Source organism: Pan paniscus, chromosome 9 (genome assembly GCF_029289425.2).
Source record: "Pan paniscus chromosome 9, NHGRI_mPanPan1-v2.0_pri, whole genome shotgun sequence".
Taxonomy (NCBI): Eukaryota; Metazoa; Chordata; class Mammalia; order Primates; family Hominidae; genus Pan; species Pan paniscus.
In genome coordinates, this window is record NC_073258.2 from 122267218 (window position 1) to 122288451 (window position 21234).

The 21234-nt window shown below is 44.5% G+C and overlaps 1 protein-coding gene across 1 annotated transcript in view; it reads left to right on the plus strand.

Annotated features, from left to right (window-relative positions):
- SORL1 (sortilin related receptor 1) overlaps positions 1-21234 on the plus strand; it is a 180368-nt gene that overhangs the window by 102326 nt on the left and 56808 nt on the right. Inside the window, exons 19-24 of the mRNA XM_003819971.5 lie at positions 1678-1769; positions 2955-3201; positions 3882-4020; positions 11291-11464; positions 14508-14621; positions 18588-18710. Coding sequence (XP_003820019.3) covers positions 1678-1769; positions 2955-3201; positions 3882-4020; positions 11291-11464; positions 14508-14621; positions 18588-18710 — 889 coding nt within the window. The remainder of the gene's footprint in view (positions 1-1677; positions 1770-2954; positions 3202-3881; positions 4021-11290; positions 11465-14507; positions 14622-18587; positions 18711-21234) is intronic.

Genomic DNA, 21234 nt, shown 5'->3' on the forward strand with positions numbered 1-21234 from the left:
AAAAACTACAATTACTTTTGCATCAGCCTAATATCATGGTATTATTATAATGCTATAACAATAATCGTCTAGTATTATTTTAGTCGATTAGAGTGATAGCAACAATATCATCATCATCATCATCATCGCCACTGTTATTAATCCCCATTTCTCTGCAACTTAGCTACCTAGTAACCTGTCCCACCTTATATACCCAAGGCAAGGATGATGAGTGACCTCTAAACTGCCAAATCTTTGTCTGGGGGAATGTAGTGTGCTCAGCTCACTGCCTCAGCACCTCTTTATACTGACTCTGCATGGAGAGATGGCATGTGGGTGAAGTGGGAAGTGCAGTAGAAGCAGGGAGATGCAGAGAGCTAAGAGGAGTTGCAAGACGAAAGACACAGACTTGAGAGATAGACCCGGGTGTAGGCTTGATTCCAGTAGCTCAGCGACATGGGGCAAGGTGCTTATGCTTTCTAAACTTCAGTTGCTTCATGCGTTAGATGGAGATTCATTTATTCATGCAACCATTTGACAGGGGTTCTCTGCATGATACATGTGGTTTAGGTTCTGATGATAAAGCAGTGGGCAGGACACACACGTTCTTATTCCAGTAGAGCTTAGATTTTAGTGGAGGAAGCAAAATAATAAATCAGTTCTGTTGGTGGTACATGCTGCAAAGACTCTGAAGCAGTGCAGTGTGATTGCGCTTTTGGAGAGTGGGGCAACATTAGAATAGGCAGACAGAGCAGGCAACTTGAGGTTGATGTCTTAGCTGAGCCCTGGCTGAGAAGAGGATGATCTTGTGTCCACCTCCTGGGGATGCTGATAGAAGTGAACTGGCATCTACTGAATGCTGCCTCGGTGGTTGTGTTATTGCTCTTTCTCTCCTTTCTTTAATTGCATGTGGTCAGCACTTGGCTAGGGGCTAGAAGAATGCAGGTGATGCACAAGCACCCACCTTTTCACAGGCTGTGGGGCGGCCACTGCACAACTCAAATACTGTTGGTGCAAAATGGTGTCAGATGAGCCAAGGTGCAGAGCTGCTGATGCTTATTGGTCCAGGTGGGTCAGAAGAGTTAGGAAAGGAGGCAGGCCTGGCAGTGAGGTTTGAAGGAGAGTTATGCCTTGATTAGAGTAAGCAGTGGGGCAGGTAGGCCCAGGATGGGATGTGGCAAGAGCAGACAGGAGTGAGTCCGCATCAGGCTTGGAGAAGCAAGAGATGACCAGCCTCGCTGACGGGAAGGAGCAAGAATATGAGTCCCACCTGTGGACTCTTCATTGCAAGGCTGTGACATTGAGAATTTGTTTTATGGGAGTGTGGAGCCATCGATTGCCTTGGAACGTGGAGTGACACGGGATGGTGAAATAAGTAAATGCTCATTTGCTTATTTACTTATTTGAGTAATTTACTTATTGATACTGCTTTGTCCACATCATCATGCCCTGGAAACTGGGGCATACATGGTTCTAGCTCCTCTTTCAGACCACTTGAAAATTGTCCCATGAGTCAGAGGAAGGAACAGCGCATTGTGACTAGAAGTTGGGGCTGGTTTCCCAGATGGGTCAGGTCAGGGAAATAGGCAGGCATGGAGGGGGCATGTCTGTAGCAGAAGCTGAGTAGCCATCTTTGGCAATGGGGGTCTTTAAGGAGCTCCGATCCATCTCAGCCTCTTTTCCCCCTGTTTTTGTCAGGTAGCTAATCCAGATGGCGACTTCCGACTCACAATCGTCAATTCCTCTGTGCTTGATCGTCCCAGGGCTCTGGTCCTCGTGCCCCAAGAGGGGTAAGTGTTGCCCCAAAAGGAAATCAGTCTTGCGTCCAATGCTACACTAATAGATTCTCATGGAAACACAGACTGCGGGACAAAAACTCTGTTTCTCATGATGGTGGTTGAAATGGTCTATTAACTGAGAAGTTTGAGACCACAGCTTAGTCATCGTGGTCAGGTAACTCCGTTCGCTTTTTGTTAGCCAGTGTCAGAGTCTCTTTAGGCATCCAGATGTCTTGCATCTGTGGGTTGTTTCTCTAGAAAAGTCGATGTTAAAAGAGAGCTTCTGTAGACATAGACAGGCCTGCTTGGATATTGTGAGAACTTTCTCTTGAGTTTCATGCATGGTACAAACATTTAATTCATTCCATCTTTCCCCTGCCTTCCCAGCATGTGTAGGTTTTCTTACGTACAATCAGTGTGCACTTGGGGAAGGCAAAGGTGCTTTTTATTAACTCATTAACTGAAGGAAACATAATTTAAGAGGGAAATTCTGGATTTGACATTCTGGCTTTTCCTCTCTCATAGCATTTATGATAGAGAATTGGCACAATTTTTTCAAGGAAAATTCTAAGAGTAATGTATGTACTTGGTTGACAATATTTAGAGAGAACAGCACTTTATGAAAAAAATTTGCTTTCTTCCTTTTCATTCTTAACCCTTTACCCTCACACTTCCTAGTGGTAATCATTGTTAATAATGTCTTGTGTATCTTTCATGATTGCTTTTACTTATGTACAAGTATTATCTTTAAAACACACACATATACACACACATACACGCCAAATAGAATTGTAGTATAGTTACTATTCTGTACCTTTTTAAACAAACTTAATATGTATTGAAAATAGTTCTGTGTGAGCATATATAGATTTTTAGGTTTCACAGTATTCTATTATATGTACCATAATGTGTCACTTCCTCTGCTGATTAACATTTAGTTTAATATACATACATATACATTTCTTTGTATATTATCTTTGCATAATTTGATTTTATCTATAGATAAATTCTAGTAAAGGAATTTCCAGGTGAAGGAATTTAAGTAGTTTCAGGTGTTATCATTACATATTGTTATAATAACGCTGAAATAACCAGCTGGATCATTCGAAAGGAGTTTCTGACCTTTTCTGGAGTAGTATTTGAGCTCCCATTTCTCTAGTATTGATGAGGTATGTGTTCTGTCCCCATTTTCGCTAGGGTGATGTTCTGGACAGACTGGGGAGACCTGAAGCCTGGGATTTATCGGAGCAATATGGATGGTTCTGCTGCCTATCGCCTGGTGTCAGAGGATGTGAAGTGGCCCAATGGCATCTCTGTGGACGACCAGTGGATTTACTGGACAGATGCCTACCTGGACTGCATAGAGCGGATCACGTTCAGTGGCCAGCAGCGCTCTGTCATTCTGGACAACCTCCCACACCCCTATGCCATTGCTGTCTTTAAGGTGAGTCCATTTCTTGCTGCCGGACAGTCTGCTAGAGCGGGTGAGGAGCATATGAGATCAGGAGCCTGCATCCCTGGGCTTTGCAGAGAAGCTGTTTAACTTCTTAAAGTTGCCTTTTTTCCAAATTTGAGATAACTTATTTTCAGCCTATGGAGGGATGCCAGGCAGAGGCGCCAAGGGTCCAGGCTCCCCTGCTGTTCACATTTCAAAAGGTTAAAAGTGAAGGCTCTTCCCATGAACATTCCCAGTTTGCCCCTCAGTGTCAGTAGCCTCATTTCGGGGTGGTGTCTTCATTTCTTGTGCGCTTTGCTCACTTTATTCTCTGATGACTTCCGGTGAGCTCTGCACCACCTATGGTGCCTTGCAGTTCTTTTTTGACTCTGGAGAGCAACATGGCTCTTCCCAACTCTGGGAAGCAGATTTCAAACTGAGGGGGTTGGGTGTGTGTCATAAACTTGAATGCTTATCAGATAGTTTCTTTTGGGCAGTTTCTTCTGTGGGGTTATATGGTGAGGTTTGGATAAAATTGCTGTCCTTTGCATTTAAGTAGAATCTTGATCAGGCCAGTCATTCAGCCAATAAATGTTAGTTGTCTCCTGCCTGGGGGAACTCTTACCCTTAGAGAGAACCAGAATAAAGAACGAAAGAGCTGGACTAATGGGCAAAGGTTTTCTTTTTAGAATGAAATCTACTGGGATGACTGGTCACAGCTCAGCATATTCCGAGCTTCCAAATACAGTGGGTCCCAGATGGAGATTCTGGCAAACCAGCTCACGGGGCTCATGGACATGAAGATTTTCTACAAGGGGAAGAACACTGGTAAGCCAGAGTCTCTTCTTTTGTCTCTGTAGAGTTGATCTCAAGAAAGGGGCTGCGTGTGGCCAATCTCTGCTCAGAGTAGGAGCTGGCAGCCTGCATCTTTGTTGTCACGACAACATGCACATTATTTAATTTCTTCCTAATGACATCTTAATTTCTTTTCTAATGATACACAAACAGCTGGAAGACAGCATGCTTTTGCCTGCCTAGAGTGTTGGTGCTTGGTGGGTAATTACACCCTCCTCCTGCCCTTGGCCCCTGACTGATTGGTGGCGCGGCTTCTGTTGCAGCTGGGAGAGTCCTAACATGTGCTTAATCCCTGTTTGGCATGCTTGCAGGAAGAGACTCTGTGCTGGGTGCTCAGATAGTTGTTGCTTCCTGACAGGGCCTCTTGCTTGTTCTCCGGTTGCCCAGATGACCTATTGCTCATTGACCGTACCTACCTCTGCTGGAATGGCACTGTGTAGTTAGGTATTGTTTTAATTAACTTTTCCCACCATGAAACTCTAAACCCCATGAAGAAAGAGATGGTCTTTTTTATTCCCCGATAGTTTTGCCAGTGTCTAGCACTTTGTAGGTGCTCAATTCATATTTGTTGAAAGAATAAGGGATGAAAAGGGAGGGGAAGAATTGCAGTGGGTGCAGACAGTAGCTGTCTTAGAGATCTACTGGGTGAGGCTTCAAGAACTGCTATGAGGCTTTGACCTGCTAGTCCTGGAGTCTGAGACTATTCAGTGGAAAGCCTTTATCATTTCATGACTGCTCTTTAATTTTGCTTATCTCCCAGCCATACTATTGATTCTAGAGGAGAAAGATCAGAGGATTACCAGGAAGAATAGTCCCTTTAAGAATTTCCCTCTTTATCTCAGCAGGATTAAATGGCATCCTGGGTTTGCTGATTCTCCTTTATTGACAAACTGCTAAGTTTTCTGTTCTTAGCTGGAATGTTGATATTGTTTTATGGTTCTTGGCTGACCCTATACTAGGAGAAAATTGACAGGGGAAATAATACTGTTATAGATATCATTGTTATCCTCTTGGGATTGTGAAGATAGCATGAGAACACCCTGGGAAAACTATAAAGTGTCTTACAAATGTAAGACGATATTATTTGTTATGTCTTCACCACTGACCTGTGAGGTAGGGAAGGCTGGTATTATGATCCATGGTTTATAGATTAGGGAATTAAATCTCAGATATGAATTAGCTTTCCCAAAATATCCTCACTAGTTTAGGGGCTGGCCTTTTGTTGCAATTCTGCCGCTAAATGGAGAAGTCACATTCTTTCTTAGAGGAGGCACCTGTTTTAGAATCAAGAGAGTAGAAGGAATCTTGCTTCTCAGCTCCAGTGACTGAAATCTTCAGACCTTTGTTTAATGGAGGACACCCACCCCTACTGATCTGACTTTCTAGCTAGCAGAGTGGATTTTTAGTATTTCTCCAAGTGGATTTTTAGCATTTCTCCACGTTACCACTTAGTCCAGAAGAGTGGGTCTTCATTTTTACGAGTGCTTGTATGCATGTGTTTGATTTGCACACAGGAGCTTCTGAAACACTGTGTGCAGATGAAGCCAGTGGCTACCCGGTCACAACTTACTTCCCAGTCTTGACTGTCCACTTCATCCCAAGAACTTGGGCACAGCTGACATGCAGTCACACCTGTGACTGAGGAGCAGTGCAGGAGGAGAGAGTTTGTGGTCTCAGCACATGCAAACATGGTGTCTTGGTGCCAGTCAGACAGGTCTGCAATCCTCACCTTAGGTGTAGTTTCCCTTTCATGCCTCAAAGAGTCATCTTCATTTAAGTTAGCCAGAGTCATTTTGGGGCCCAGAGTGAGGTCTGGATAGATGACAGGCTGGTTTAAAAGGGAGATATGTATTAGCAGGGCATAGTGGCACATACCTGTAGTCTCAGCTACTCAGGAGGCGGAGGTGGGAGCATCACCTGAGCTCGGGAGGTTGAGGCTGCAGTTAGCCAAGATCGTGCTGCTGCACTCCATCCTGGTTGACAGAGTGAGACCCTGTCACCGAAAAAAAAAAAAAAAGTCTGGGGGAGATCTGTGTTGGTGAGTAGAACACAGACCTGGACCTGTGCATGGGCGGCTGTGACTGTCCCTTTGGCCTTGGCCAGTTATCGCCTCTCTGCTCCTTTCTGTTTGCCTTTGGGATTTTCTCTTGCTCTCCTTTGGTTGTGAGCAGGATACTTCCAGGAGACCTACTGCCTCCAAACACAGGGCTGGAGAAAGACGTTTTTGTCTTTCTCTGCAGCCCAGTTTGGGTCAAATCAAAGTTTTTGCAGTGGTGTCTGGCTGTCAGCACTGTCTATGAGCACTCCGCACCTCTTGGCCTTGAACTTGTTTGCTCTAACCTGCTTGCTTTTTTTGGACACTGAGAGGACACTTGCTTTTTTGGACATTGTATTAGAGATCCACGGTGTGTGTTGGATCTAGCACTTGGAGAAATGCTAAAAATCCACTCTGCTAGCTAGCAAGTCAGATCAGTAGGGGTGGGTGTCCTCCATCAAGCAAGGGCCTGAATATTTCAATCACTGGAGCCGAGAAGCAAGATTCCTTCAACTCTCCTTATTTTAAAACAGGTGACTCCTCTAAGAAAGAATGTGACTCCTGTCCATCTTTATTATTTTTGTTGTCTCCTCCTAACACATTCGGGACTTTCTACAGTAGTCTCCTGCTTATTTGCCATTTTGCTTTCTGTGATTTCAGCTACCTGCGGTCAACCACTGTCCAAAAATATATATGGAAGATTCCAGAAATAAACAATGTATAAGATTTAAATTGCTTGCTGTTCTGAATAGTGTGATGAAATCTTGTACTGTCTCCTCCCTGTCCCACCTGGGATGTGAATCCTCCCTTTGTCCAGCGTCTCATGCTGTTGCTGCTGCCGGCTCATTAGTCCCTTTAGGAGCCGGCTGGGTTATCAGGGTGTCAAAGTACTGCAGTTCTTGTACGCAAGGAACCCTTATTTTACTTCATGATGACCCTACACCTCAAGAGTAGTGATTCCAGTAATTTGGATATGCCAAAGAGAGGTTGTAAAGTGCTTCCTTTAGGGAAAGGGTGAAAGTTCTAGACTTAATAAGGGAGGAAAAAAAATCTTACACCGAGTTTGCTAAGATCTGCTGTAAGAACGAACCTTCTATCTCTGAAATTGTAAAGAAAGAAAAAGAAATTCATGCACAGTATAGGTTTGGTCCTATCTGCAGTTTCAGGTGTCACCTAGGGGTCTTGGAATTGGGGGTTTTGGAATAAGAGGGGACTACTATATTAATCAAGTGTTAAATAATAATAATTGATAGTAACTACATGTATTGAGGGGTTGCTGTGTTATAAGTACCACAGTAATGTGCTTTGTGGGCTTGTATAACCTCACTTCATCTTCCCAAAGACTTCTATATGTACTATCAATATTTCCATTTTATAGATGAGAATATGAAAGTCTGGTTTAGTAACTTGTGTAGGTCACACTTTTAGTAAGTGGTAAGAATTTGCACTGTGGCCCGTTGACTTCAAAGCCTGAACTTCGATAAAACCACCAGGCTCTGCTCCCTCTGTCATGTGTTGCTAGAATAGCAGTGCCCTGGTAGTATGACAGCAGTTCAGAAGTACTGTTCTAGATTTTGATTGATGATGGTTCATAATAAAAATGTTGTTCAGTTGCAACATTTATCAATTTGAAATATTTGGTCCTTTATAGCTAGCTGGTTTTTATTTTTTATTTGTTTAGTTTTTTTGGAGACAGAGTCTCGTTATGTTGCCCCGGCTGGAGTGCAGTGGCGTGATCTTGGCTCACTGCAACCTCTGCCTCCTGGGTTCAAGCAATTCTCATGCCTCAGCCTCCTAAGTAGCTGGGACTAAAGGCATGTGCCACCATGCCTGGCTAATTTTTTGTATTTTAGTAGAGATTGGGTTTCACCATGTTGCCCAGGCTGGTCTTGAACTCCTGAGCTCAGGCAATCTGCATGCCCCGGCCTCCCAAAGTGCTAGGATTTACAGGTGTGAGCCACTGTGTCTGGCCACTAGCTGGTTTTTAAATGGTATAACTGGAATTTATTCTTTGTAAAGTGTGTTTTTTCTTTAAAGAGGTTACTTTACAAGATTGTTGATGTATTCAGTTGCTCCTGCGATGGCTCTTGGAGCTTTGGAATTCTTTTGCAGTTTTGGAATTCTCCTTTAGAGCCTGCAGTAAGTACGTGCTTTTAAGTATCTATAATGAGGGCACATATTTATTATTTGAGGTAGATTTGATTTTGATAATTGCCAAGTGTATAGATACTTGAGATGATGACATTTTTGGCTCCTAAAGTATTCCTGGAGGAATTTTCCAAACAGGAAATGTGAAAATGTTCTGAACATGCCCAGTGAAGACATCACGGGGCTACGTGTTTGATCTTCTAAGGGAATGTCTTTGAAGATGATTGTCCACTCTTCACATTGAGATGACGGTTTTCATATTGCCTGGTCCACTCAAGACAATTGTCATCCTGTATAAAGGGTCTGTGGCTGTGGTAGAACTGCCATCATAGGAGTTGGTGAATTACCCTTCCATCTTCTTCCAGCTTCTCTCTGATGCAGCTTTCCCATTTTCCATTCTCTGGCTTCAGACTAGCCTAGACGTTCCTGCCCCTGCCTACCTCTTAGGATCAGTGACTTGGTTAGCTTGTTTTGCAATTTGCCCCTGGTTACTGCCTCAGAGTACAGTTTCATACATTTCTGCCTAGATCAGCCTCCTGAAATATGATACCCCATTTTGAGTTCTCTACTCTTAGCTCTTCTTGCTTGTTTGGATAGGAATATTTGCTCTGCATATGAAAAGGTTAGTTAAATGATTTTACAGACATGATCCCTGTGAAAAAAATCATCCTGTAATAGAGTAGTTTTTTTTATTTGTTCGTTTTGTTTGTTTGTTTGTTTTTGAGACAGGCTCTGGCTCTGTTGCCCAGGCTGGAGTGCAGTGGCGCCATCTCAGCTAACTGCAGCCTCTGTCTCCTGGGCTTAAGCAATCTTCCCACTTCAGCCTCTGAAGTGGCTGGGATCACAGATGTGTACCCAGCTAATTTTGCTTATTTTTTTTTGTGGAGGCGGTCTTCACTATGTTGCTCAGGGTGGTCTCGAACTCCTGGGCTCGAGTGATCCTCCCACCTCGGCCTCCCAAAGTGCTGGGATTACAGATGTGAGCCACTGAACCCAGCCGGTAATAGAGTATTTTAAAATAACATCATATTCCATTATTGTTCAGGATCTTGGAACATTGAGTGATATATTGTCCTTTGAATACAAAACACATGTTCCCACATCCTTGTTTGAGTTGTTTCTCATGAGTGGTGGCTCTATGTCAATTCTGCATTCCCTCTTGTAGCCAGTGGCCTGTACCTTTGAACTAAAGGAGCCATCTGTGCCCACTAATGGATCAGAGTGAAGGGATGTCTGGGACTTCTGCTCTAGTCAGCTGGTTAGTCTGCTATGGTAATTAAGCTGTTATGATTGATTATTTACTGAACCTTTTGGACTGTTTCATCATGTGGACTTCCCTTCCTCTGGAGGTGTATGTTTTCTCTCTATTTACTGAATCTTTTGGAATGTTTCATCATATGAACCTCCCTTCCTCTGGACGTGTGTGTTTTCTCTTTGGTAATACCTCTTACTCTTTTCCTTGGCATCATAATAACGTTGTTGCCATAGCATTGTGATTTTTAGTTTTATTTGTAATGTAAATTAACCAATGATGTGCCCACACACCCAAAGCTACTGCGTATATTATCCATATCGACACTGATTATCATTAATGAACTTCGTCTAACCTGTAGGCCAGGATAGGCATGGCTTAGATGAATGCTTGGCTGGGTGGCAACAGATGATTTGGATATGGTGCTGAAGTGTGGGAGGGCATCTCTGTCCATGACATAGCACGAATGAAGAATTAGCAATTGAGTTTTATCTAAGTTTTTATGTTCATTTTTCCCATTTTCATGATTAATAATTGCAGTCAAAAGAAAAAACATGATTTCATAGTTTCTGTGACCCCATAGTTGTATCATGTTTCAGATTGTTATAAAATGGCTTATGCATCTTCTTACCTGCCATCCCCGGAACGATGTAGGGGATAGGATGGCACTTTTGCCATCCTCGTTCATCCACAAAGGCTCCTTCTCAAGAGTGCAGTGGTGGATTTTACGAACTCTCTCCGGTGCTGCCTTTAGTAAGCTGAACCAGAGAAAAGATTCGCAGGAGTGGGCTAGATCAGCATGAACTAGTCCTTACATGAACACATTGCACAGCAGTGGCTGATGAGTACTGTGGTTGGCTCCTCCTTTAGCTCTTGAGGGGCACTCTGGCACAAAGGAATTGAGAAGGGGAGGCCTGGATTTTTGTCCTGGGCCCACCATTAACCAGGTGTATGTTCTAATTAGGGCCTTTGGGGCCCTAAGGAGCAGAAACCCACTCAAGCTAGCTCAAGTGAATGGTTTTATGGAATGAATAAAGGAGCCCAAAGATGAAAGTCTAGGACAGCCTCATGGGGACTGGAGCTGTTCTTTCTCTTTCCCTCTCATTAGGCCTCTTCTCTCCGTAAGTCTCTTTCTTTTTAAAAAAAAAATTATTCAGAATTTTGAAGGCAATGTTCAACTATATTATAGCCACTAGTGTTGTAATTGAGAAGTCCAAAGACATTCTGATTCTTTTTTAAATTAAAAAAAAATTTTTTTAAGGGATAGGATCTTGCTATATTGCCCAGGCTGGATTCGAGCTCCCAGGCTCAAGTGATCCTCCTGCCTCAGCCTCCTGAGTAGCTGGGGCTACAGGTGCGTGCTGCCATGCCTGGCCTCCTTAAGTCTCTTTTAGTCTCCTGACAGTCTGCAGACTGAGCTTATCTGCATACCCAGAGTTTTGACTTCCACACGGTTTTGGCTTACCATGTGCCACTTCAACACCCATGCTCTGTGACCCTTTCCCTGGCTCCAGCTCCTTGGTTGCTTTCTTGTCTTTCAGTGACCCAATTACAAATTCCCAGGAGGAACCCTGCTGCCTGGCTTGGCTCTGGGGCAGTCTGATCTGGCTGAAGACAGGATACAAGTCACTGGTTATACTGAGCAGAAGTTTTCAGCACAGTAGGCGCCCCAAATCTTGCCACTTGACCCTTGAGAGCTTCTCGCTGTCCTTTCCGTAAGACGAGGAGGTTGCAGTGGGTCTCCTTGTATTCAGTACCTCCCTCATGGTGTGTATTAACCTACCTGCTGCTGTTTGTCTTCCCTCCAGGAAGCAATGCCTGTGTGCCCAGGCCATGCAGCCTGCTGTGCCTGCCCAAGGCCAACAACAGTAGAAGCTGCAGGTGTCCAGAGGGCGTGTCCAGCAGTGTGCTTCCGTCAGGGGACCTGATGTGTGACTGCCCTCAGGGCTATCAGCTCAAGAACAATACCTGTGTCAAAGAAGGTACTTCCCTTTTTCTTTTTTGCCTGTCATCCTCCTTCCTTTGTTTCCTGCTCCCCGCCAGGGGAGGGAGGGATAGCTCTCTGTTTCCTAACCTTTTCATGTTATTGGAAAAAGTCCAAGATAAAAATCAAACCTACCAGATACTCACAAGAATACTGGTTTGGGTTCTAAGGCCTGGTAAGGGTCAAAGAGGCCCTTCAGTCCTCACTCAGAACAGGCCTACGCTGTACCTTTCTAAGTAGTAGCTGTGGTTTTTGGTTTCATGTCAGATGGCACAGGCTTTCTTCAGGGTCTCCCTTTTTATTCTTTTGCTTCTTCCTCTCCTCACCCATCCCTCACATCCAGGTTTCTTACCTTCTCCTGTTTTGCATAAGTTGGACCAACCTGACTGGGAAAAATAACCAGTGTGACTCCTTCCGCGTTGACTTACTCTCACCTAACGGTTGTCCATCCTCTCACCGTAGCCTAGCCCAGTGTGTCCTGAACTTTCAGACCAATGTTTGCAAAGCACTTTGAGTCTAGACCTTATGCCATGACCAAGTGGCAAGAGCAGCCTTACACCCACTCCCCCTCTGAATTTGAATATAGAGATTTAACATTTCTTTCCTCCGAAATTTAAAAATTTTTCCTTCCTGTGTAATTTTTACCATCACCACTTCCCCCGCCTCCAGCGTCATGTTTCTGTGAGTGAGGTGAACCCCTGCAAGGGCACCTTGCCATGAAGTGCATGGATTGATGGCCAGAATTTCTGCTTTTCCTTATCTGTGATTCTATTTGCCTTTTTTTTTTTTATATTTTAAAGAGACAAGAAAGAGACAGGGTCTTGCTGTATTGCCCAGGCTGGCACATTCACGGCTCACTGCAGCTTCAACTCAAACTCCTGGGCTCAAGGGATCCTCCTGTCTCAGCTTCCCATGAAGCTAGGACTACAGGCACGAGCCCAGCTAATTTCTTTTATAGGGACGAGGTCTCACTTTGTTGCCCAGTCTGGTCTTGAACATCTGGGCTCAAGGGATCCTCCCTCCTCTGCCTCCCAAGGAGCTGGGATCACAGGCATAAGCCACTGTGCCTACTCTATTTGCTTTGTAATCCTAACCCTGCTTCTCACAGCAGCCCAAGTCCAAGGCAGTGAAACACACAATACAAGCCTTTTAGTCAATCTTCCTTAAGAAATATAAACAGAAAAAAGATGAGCCTTTCTTTCTTAGAAACAAGAGACTTTCTTTCAGGCTATGGATACAATCTTAAAACTGTTTGGAAAGAAATAGAATCAACACTAAATTCCAAGAGAAGGGGAAGAAAGCTACTCCATATTTCCCATTAGAATGCCTTTGATTATCCAAATATGAGACCAATCATCTCATGTCCTTGATGCAGTTTGCCAAACTATACATTTTTTTCTGTAAGGAATTTTAATTGCTTGCTTTAAAGTAGTCATGGGGCAGAAAAATTTCTCAGAGTATTGAGAAAATCTTCATAACTCATTTGCTTGATAGATAGAATATATATGGATATATGTAACTATGTATATAAAAACATACCTATAGATATATTGAATCTGTATGTTTTAATTCTGTGTAGACACAGTCCATTAAGGAGTTCTGTGTGTAATTAGTATTTTATAATGTTGATGTACTGTATTCACTACCCAATAGACTCAACTGGTATTGTGGTTATCCTTCTTAAAGCATTGTATCTGCTTCTAAATATTTCTTCCAGCCTCCTCCTCTCTTTTGATTTTAACTAAAAGAGGAAAGCAAGAGGCTAGTATGGGACATTTCCTTCCCTGTAGACATGTGTGCTTGGCATTCCTCCTCCCCCTTTACCATCATGTTACTTGTTGCAGGAAGTCCGGGACCCGGAATGGAGGGACTGGCTGAAGCCATGGCAGAAGAACGTGGATTGTGAAGATTTCATGGACATTTATTAGTTCCCCAAATTAATACTTTTATAATTTCTTATGCCTGTCTTTACTGCAGTCTCTGAACATAAATTGTGAAGATTTCACGGACACTTATCACTTCCCCAGTCAATACCCTTGTGATTTCCTATGCCTGTCTTTACTTTAATCTCTTAATCCCGTCATCTTCGTAAGCTGAGGAGGATGTATGTCGCCTCAGGACCCTGTGATGATTGCATTAACTGCACAAATTGTAGAATGTGTGTTTGAACAATATGAAATCTGGGCACCTTGAAAAAAGAACAGGATAACAGCAATGTTCAGGGAACAAGACAGATAACCTTAAACTCTGACTGCCAGTGAGCCAGGCGGAACAGAGCCATATTTCTCTTCTTTCAAAAGCAAATGGGAGAAATATCGCTGAATTCTTTTTCCCAGCAAGGAACATCCCTGAGAAAGAGAATGCGTCCCTGAGGGTAGGCTTCTAAAATGGCCGCTTCAAGGGGCAGCCATCTTTTATGGTCGAAGCTGTAGGGATGAAATAAACCCCAGTCTCCCGTAGTGCTCCTAGGCTTATTAGGATGAGGAAATTCCTGCCTAATAAATTTTGGTCAGACTGGTTGTCTGCTCTCAAACCCTGTCTCCTGATAAGATGTTATCAGTGACAATGCGTGCCCAAAACTTCATTAGCAATTTTAATTTCGCCCCAGTCCTGTGGTCCTGTGATCTTGCCCTGCCTCCATTTGCCTTGTGATATTCTATTACCTTGTGAAGCACGTGATCTCTGTGACCCACACCTTATTCGTACACTCCCTCCCCTTTTGAAATCACTAATAAAAACTTGCTGGTTTTATGGCTCAGGGGGCATCACGGAACCTGCCGACATGTGATGTCTCCCCAGACACCCAGCTTTAAAATTTCTCTCTTTTTTTACGCTGTCCCTTTATTTCTCAGACCGGCCGACACTTAGGGAAAATAGAAAAGAACCTACGTGAAATATCGGGGGTGAATTTCACCCGATATCTGGCTGAATTTCCCCCAATAGTTACTAAAGGGAGGGAAACTCAAAAGAGAAAGTCCTGTGGTCCAGCAGTAAGAATAATATTGGTTTCATTTCCTCCCCTGCCGCACTCTGATGGGTAGAGAACACCTGTCTTCGCAACCAGTATCGCTGCAGCAACGGGAACTGTATCAACAGCATTTGGTGGTGTGACTTTGACAACGACTGTGGAGACATGAGCGATGAGAGAAATTGCCGTGAGTCTTCTGGATTGGACGTTAAGCACTTACCATTACTCAGAAGCCTGGTTGGCTCTTCCCAGGCTGAGGGCCTAAGGTCTAGGGCGAGGGCCACCCATGATTGGTGATGCCCATCTAAGTTGATGGGGCCTAGATGACAGAGAAAACATATTTCCATACACAGGTAGATATTAGATATATAGGATTAATATTATATACATAATATTTTTTTAACCACCCCAGAGGTACCACTCATTACAAGAGATTTATAAATAACCATCACATGGCTGAAACTGAATTGATTTGGCAATCTGGGCTCTAATCTTGGCTGTGGCTCTGTAATAAAGCTGGTGACTTGGGGCGAGTAAACGGGTGATATTCTTTGATTTGGAAATTCAATATTCAGCCTTTTTAGGGATGGGAAATGAGTATTTACTCCAGTTGGTTGATGTTGGCTACCTACCAGGCTCAAGAGAGATTGTTTTCATTGGTTAGTAATGCATAGCTTGGCCTACAGTGTGGGGCCATTGGTGTACATGCCATGTAAATGTCATCTTTGGGCTGTATAATTTTTAAGATCTGACTTCTAAAGTATAAGACTGTGGTTAGCAGAAGTTAAAACCAAACAACCACAAATAACAGATAGTTTATTAACCATGAATTTTCACTATCTTTTCTTCACTTAATTTTTAATAGCTTCGACATTATCTTATAAGGAGATGATTTGCCCTTTTGTCAGTCATGCACTCACTCAACAAGCAGTTGCTATACACCCTGTGTTCCAGGCTGTGTGCTGGGCCTGCATTTATATTGCCGATCAAGGCAGAAACGGAGTTCACAGTCTGAAGTAGGAGTCAGAAAAATAGGCAGTTACAGTAGAGTGACGGGCACTGCGATGCGGAAGTGTCATATGCATGTAGGATGGGCACCCAAAGCAAACTTGGGCAGGCCCTAGCAAAGAGCTCTGGAGAGTGTCTGGGGTGAACCAAGCAGAGGTGGAGGGAATCAATTCACAGGCAAGGGAGCAGCATGTGGGGAAGCTGGCATGGCCAGGAAACTGGTTTGAGTTATGGAGAATGGGCATAGGCACAGGGGCCAAGGTGAAGTTGGATGAGTGGGCAGCGCCCAGGGCAGCAAGGGCTTTGTGGACTTGATCGGAGAAGCAATTGGGAACCACTGATGTCGTGTGATAAAAGTTCATCTTTGGAAGGATAAGTAGTGGGCAGAATGTGTTTGATGGAGAGAGACCAGAAGCAGGAACCAAGTCAGAGGCTTCTCTTTTATATATTTTACCTTTGGCAACCCAGGGGCTCATTTACCCATTTGTACTATAAGAACAGATTAATGGGAAGCTCTAGATACTCATTTAGCCAGTCATCCGTGGGGCCTGTGCCCGGCTCCCCTGCCACTTCACCCAGAAAGCAACTTGTGAAATATCCAGCTCATTAAACACATCTGGGCCCTGCAATCCTATAGACTCCCCCTTTTGGCTGATAGAGGGTTATTTACAAAGCCTTTCCTTAATCGTTTTCCCTTGGATTCAGAGGGTGCCTTTCACACCGAGGGAGTAGAGCTTATTTGCTGAATGGCAGATTTGGGAAAGCACTAGCTCTCTGTGTCTTTTCTGCAAAAAATAAGGCCTATAAAGCCTCCTTTATCTCTCAGATTTGCAGGAAGGTGTGATATTTGTGGGGGAATAGCCAAAGCTCTTTAAAAACATTAATGCTTATTAACAGCATTGAAGCAGATAATGGAAAGGAGTTTATTACATATCTGGGTGGGATAGAAGATGCTTCTTAGAATTAACAAGTTAGAAGGAAATTGCCCAGACATAATTAGGCACAGTGGAAGCAGTGAGATACAAACCAGATGACCTCATATCCAAGAGTGAGGGACACAGGTGGCAGAGCATTCCTCCTTGTGCCCTTGGGCTTGGTTTCTACTAAATGGACAAGCTGAATCTTGTATTGGCTCCGAGTTTTGAGAGGAATGAAGACCTGCATCTTTTGGGAGGCACCTGCTGCCCCCAATGGCTTCCTCCCACCCAGCCCCTGAGCTCTGTTGCAGACTGCACAGTTATGCATGAAGGATGGAGCTGGCCCTGCCCTCCTCCCAGCTTGGCGTGAATGTCAGCTGGGATTCACTTTCCAGAGACCCCGAGACCTACTTTCTGCTCCGTCGTCTCCCTGTTTCACCTGGCTCAGGTCTACACATGTCAGATGGAGCTGAGGCGTGGAGAGGAGGAACCAGAAGGATTTAAAACTCAGAGACTGGGAGTCAAGAGAGAGGGGCTTATCTGTGCCTGCATGTGTGTCTCCCTCATCAAGGAGGTTGCGTGTGGAGGAGAGAGGTTCCCTGTTTCTAAGCAGGGCTGCAGGAGCGGGACCACTGTGACTGAGTACTGCCATGTGGGGAGTTAAGTGAGGCACCCCGCCAGCTGCCAGGGAGCAGTGGAGGAGGGGGGACACAGGGATGCAGGAGGGTGTTGTCAGTGGGTTTCCCTCCCTCTTACACAGATTCCTCTAGCTGGGTGACTGTCAGGCACTCAGGGTTTTGACGCGAATCCCTGCAGTCTTGTCATTTTGCATTCATCCCCTGCCTCCCACCACGAGCTCAATTACAGAGAAGAAATGGAGCCTCAAATAAGAGCTGCCAGGATGTCTAACGGCAGCATTGCTATTTGGCATTTCGTGCACGACAACCCCTCCCCCGTGCCAGGATTCTGTTCTGCCACATTTTACCTCCTGGGTCAGCCTTTCACTCTCCTGAGAGCAGCCTGCCTTCCCCTCGCCTTTCCTGGAGGGTGTTTCACGGGGTGCCAGGGATTGTGCTTAAGCACAGGAAATATCTACTTAGGAGAGGAAGAAAAATCTAATTCTATATCCATTCTAATGCCAGAAGGACATGAGGAATGATGAGGAAGAGAAGTGACATTTGTTTAGAGCCCATTATATTTACATCCTATTTAATAGGCTCTGGTTCCAAACTTGTTCCCTGGTTTATCTTCATAATAATGCTACCAAGTAAAGGCAGGTTAAGTAAGTTGTAGGTTGCAGACTCAATTCAAATCTAGTCTTTCTGGCTGGGCATGGTGGCTCATGCCTGTAATCCTAGCACTTTGGGAGGCTGAGGCAGGCAGATCACTTGAGGCCAGGAGTTCAAGACCATCCTGGCCAACATGGCAAAACCCCATCTGTACTAAAAATACAAAAATTAACTGGGGCTGGTGGTGGGTGCCTGTAATCCCAGCTACTCAGGAGGCTGAGGCTGGAGAAATCGCTTGAACCCGGGAGGCGGAGGTTGCAGTGAGCCGAGATTGCGCCACTGCACTTGGCAACAGAGCGAGACTCCATCTCAAAAAACAGAAAAACAAATCTAGTCTCTCTGACTGTGATCTCAAGCACTAGGACACATTATCTTACCCAGTTTTACTGTTGAGAAAACAGCCGTAGGGAGATTAAAATTAATTTCCCCAGGAAGAGGTAGAGCCACGATTTGGTACCCAGTCTTGACTGACTGCAGACAGAGCCTATGTTCCTACTGTAGAATTCTACCTCCATGCTGCCTTTACCATCTGTACAATGAAGTGCTAACTTCTTGTGTGAAATTGAGCTTCTCTAATCGTAGTTTCATAGATAAAGGTATTTCTGTCACTTATTTAGGAAGACACTTTTCACGTCTGAAGGGATCTTAGGAGGTCACCTAGCCTGTCACTCTCTCTCGCCAACAGATGACAGTTTCTCACTTTTCCCAGCCCTGTTCCGATCTGGAAGCTGTCCACAGAAAGATATGCCCTTATCTCTCTTAGTTGTAAATTTCAAGCTCTCATGTAATTTATTTCTTCTGTAAGTCTAGGTTTAATTTCTGTTGCTACAATTAATATCTGCTTTCTTCTATTTTTTAATTGGTTTTCCAGTAGGATGTTTACATTTGTGGGAAATGAATTGTACCTAAGGAATATGTTGTCTTTCTATCCCATTTTAGCTACCACCATCTGTGACCTGGACACCCAGTTTCGTTGCCAGGAGTCTGGGACTTGTATCCCACTGTCCTATAAATGTGACCTTGAGGATGACTGTGGAGACAACAGTGATGAAAGTCATTGTGGTAAGGGGACACCACATCCTGAAACCCTGCTCTGGAGAGGGGGGTCATCGTGCTCCCTCACAGGGCTGTACTGGTGTGTACTGGTTTTCTGATAGCCGTCTCAGGATTTATGATATTCTAGCTGAATGGCTTTCTCCATCCACATGGTGGGGTTGAGTCATTTCTCTGTCCATTCTTAAAGAGTTTGTTTGCTGCTTTTCACGAGGATTCAGTTCGCTGGAGACACTTGCGAACTGGGACCCTAGATTCCCATTAACTCTGGATGGGACCCTAGATTCCCATTAACTCTGGATCAAGTGTCTCCAGCAGAACTGAATCCTCATGATTCATGGTCAGAAAAGATGGAGCCTGGACTCAGCTCCTGTCACTTACTCTTAGATTAGCCTTTGTTTTCTAGTCTGAAAAATGGGGAAATGGACCCTGCTTTGCCTTGGAGAGATACTATAAGGATGAAAGGTGATGATAAGGAAGTAAATTTCTGAATGAATTCAGGGGGTTGTTAACAGCTCTACAGGCTTGGCCCACATGTCTCAGTGGGTGTGAGATTAGCCTGCTGAAGACACAAATCTGCACCTCTGTGAACTGTTCTTTTTTTTTTAACCAATTTAATTCATTCAACTCTGTTATTATTAGAAGTTAGCAGATGGTATAGGCATTGAGTGAGCATCTGTTTTCTGAATGGACATTTTTATATTTAGAAAAACAGTGGGTTACAATTCCAAGGAATGATAGAGATTCTCTGGTCCAATCCTTTTAATTTCTACTTTCTAAAGTGACTGAGGTCTGTAGAGGTCAGGGGGCTTATTCAAGGTGACACAATTAGTTTGTGTCAGAATGGGGAACTGGAATCCATGTCTCCCGTTTTCTAATCCTCCACTATTTCTGTTGCACAGTACCTCCTTGTCAGTTTCATGAGACCCATCTTAGTTAACAGTCCCTGGTCCCAGACTCATAGTTGCTGACCTCCGAAGGAGACATTATGCAATCAGCATGGTGTGCCAGATTGAGGCATGAGAGGGAAGTGAGAGTGGAGGTCAGACGCTGACCCAGACGTGGTGATGAGTTGGCGGGGCCCTACTGGGCCCTCTCTCCCTGTCCACGGGGGGCAGGTCCAGCCACGCTGTGCTTACCCACATGGACACAGCCTGCTTGATTATGAGCAGGTGGTTTGACTCACAGCAGCTGAAATAAGGGGAGCAAGGGCAGCTTGTAAATCATCTCAATGCAAGTTAACCAGCAGAGCAGAGCCTAGGCCATTTCCACACAGAAAATACCCCTAGCCTGGCTCTTGGAAGGTTTTTAAAAAATTCCCAGTTTTCCTTCTTCAAGTGCCTGAAAACATGTCCTTGGAATGTGCAACTATTTCCCCTTCATCCCTGCCATTTCCTTCCCAGCACTCTTAGAAGGTTGAAATGTGTAGCTAGTTTTGCCCTAGTAAGAAGGAAACTCCACGTGGTTCCCTCTTTCTGGTATCATCGAGCTCACATACTGGGCACATGTTTGACTGTGAAGCAGTTTCAGCCCCCCGGATCCTCTGTTCATGGCCCATTCTTACTAGTTTGTCCTGAATTCATCCCAGGGTCCCAGTTAGCCCCTTCTTCTGATGCAGGTCCTCTTCGTAAGTTTCCACACTCTTCCTCAAAAATATCTGATTTACTAGCTTTGCCATCAACAAGCCTCTTGGCGAGAATGACTGAGACGGCTGCCTTGGGCCCCACGCTTGGCTGCTCCTGTTTTCTGAGGCTCTGTAAACTCCATGTGAAAGTTCTATGCCACAGTCTATTCGGGCTGTGATAACAAAATACTTAGTGTAGGTAATTTATAAACAATAGTATTTTGTTTCTCACAGTACTGGAGACTGGGAGGTCCAAGATTGAGGTGCCAGCAGACTTATTGTCTAGTGAGGGCCTGTTCCTCATAGATGGTACCTTCACTGCAGCGTCAGATGGCACCTCTGCTTCTGGAAGGACTGCAGGGAAATGCTTCTATCTGTACGCAAGCGTGGCAGAAGGAGTGAACAGCTCCCTCCCACCTCTTTCTTAAGGACACTAATCCTATTCATGAGGGCTCTGCCCCCATGACTTACTTACCTCACAAAGGCCCCATCTCTTAATAATATCACATTGCTGATTAAGTTTCAACATACGAATTTGAAGTTTCAACATATGAAGTATAAACATTTGAATTTTCCTAGCCTCCAGAACCGAGAGAAATAAATTGCTATTGTTTATAAGCTCAGTCTATAGCATTCTGTCTTCATGATCTCCCCAGGAGCTTTGAAGGCTATTGCCAGGGCAGCCTCCTTCCCCTTCTTGGTCAAGCTCTGCTGGTTGGTTCTTACCAGGCCCCCACCCTTCTAGAGACAGCGCATCCACCTGTGTCCCTGGAGCTCTGCCCACAGAAAGTCCCGAGTTATGTTTCCTCCGTTTTGGGAGCTCAGCACTGATTTTACTCTCTCTGACTGAGCATCTCACGGTGATCAGCTCATGCAGACATCTCGGCACTCCTTTTCTCAAACCACAGG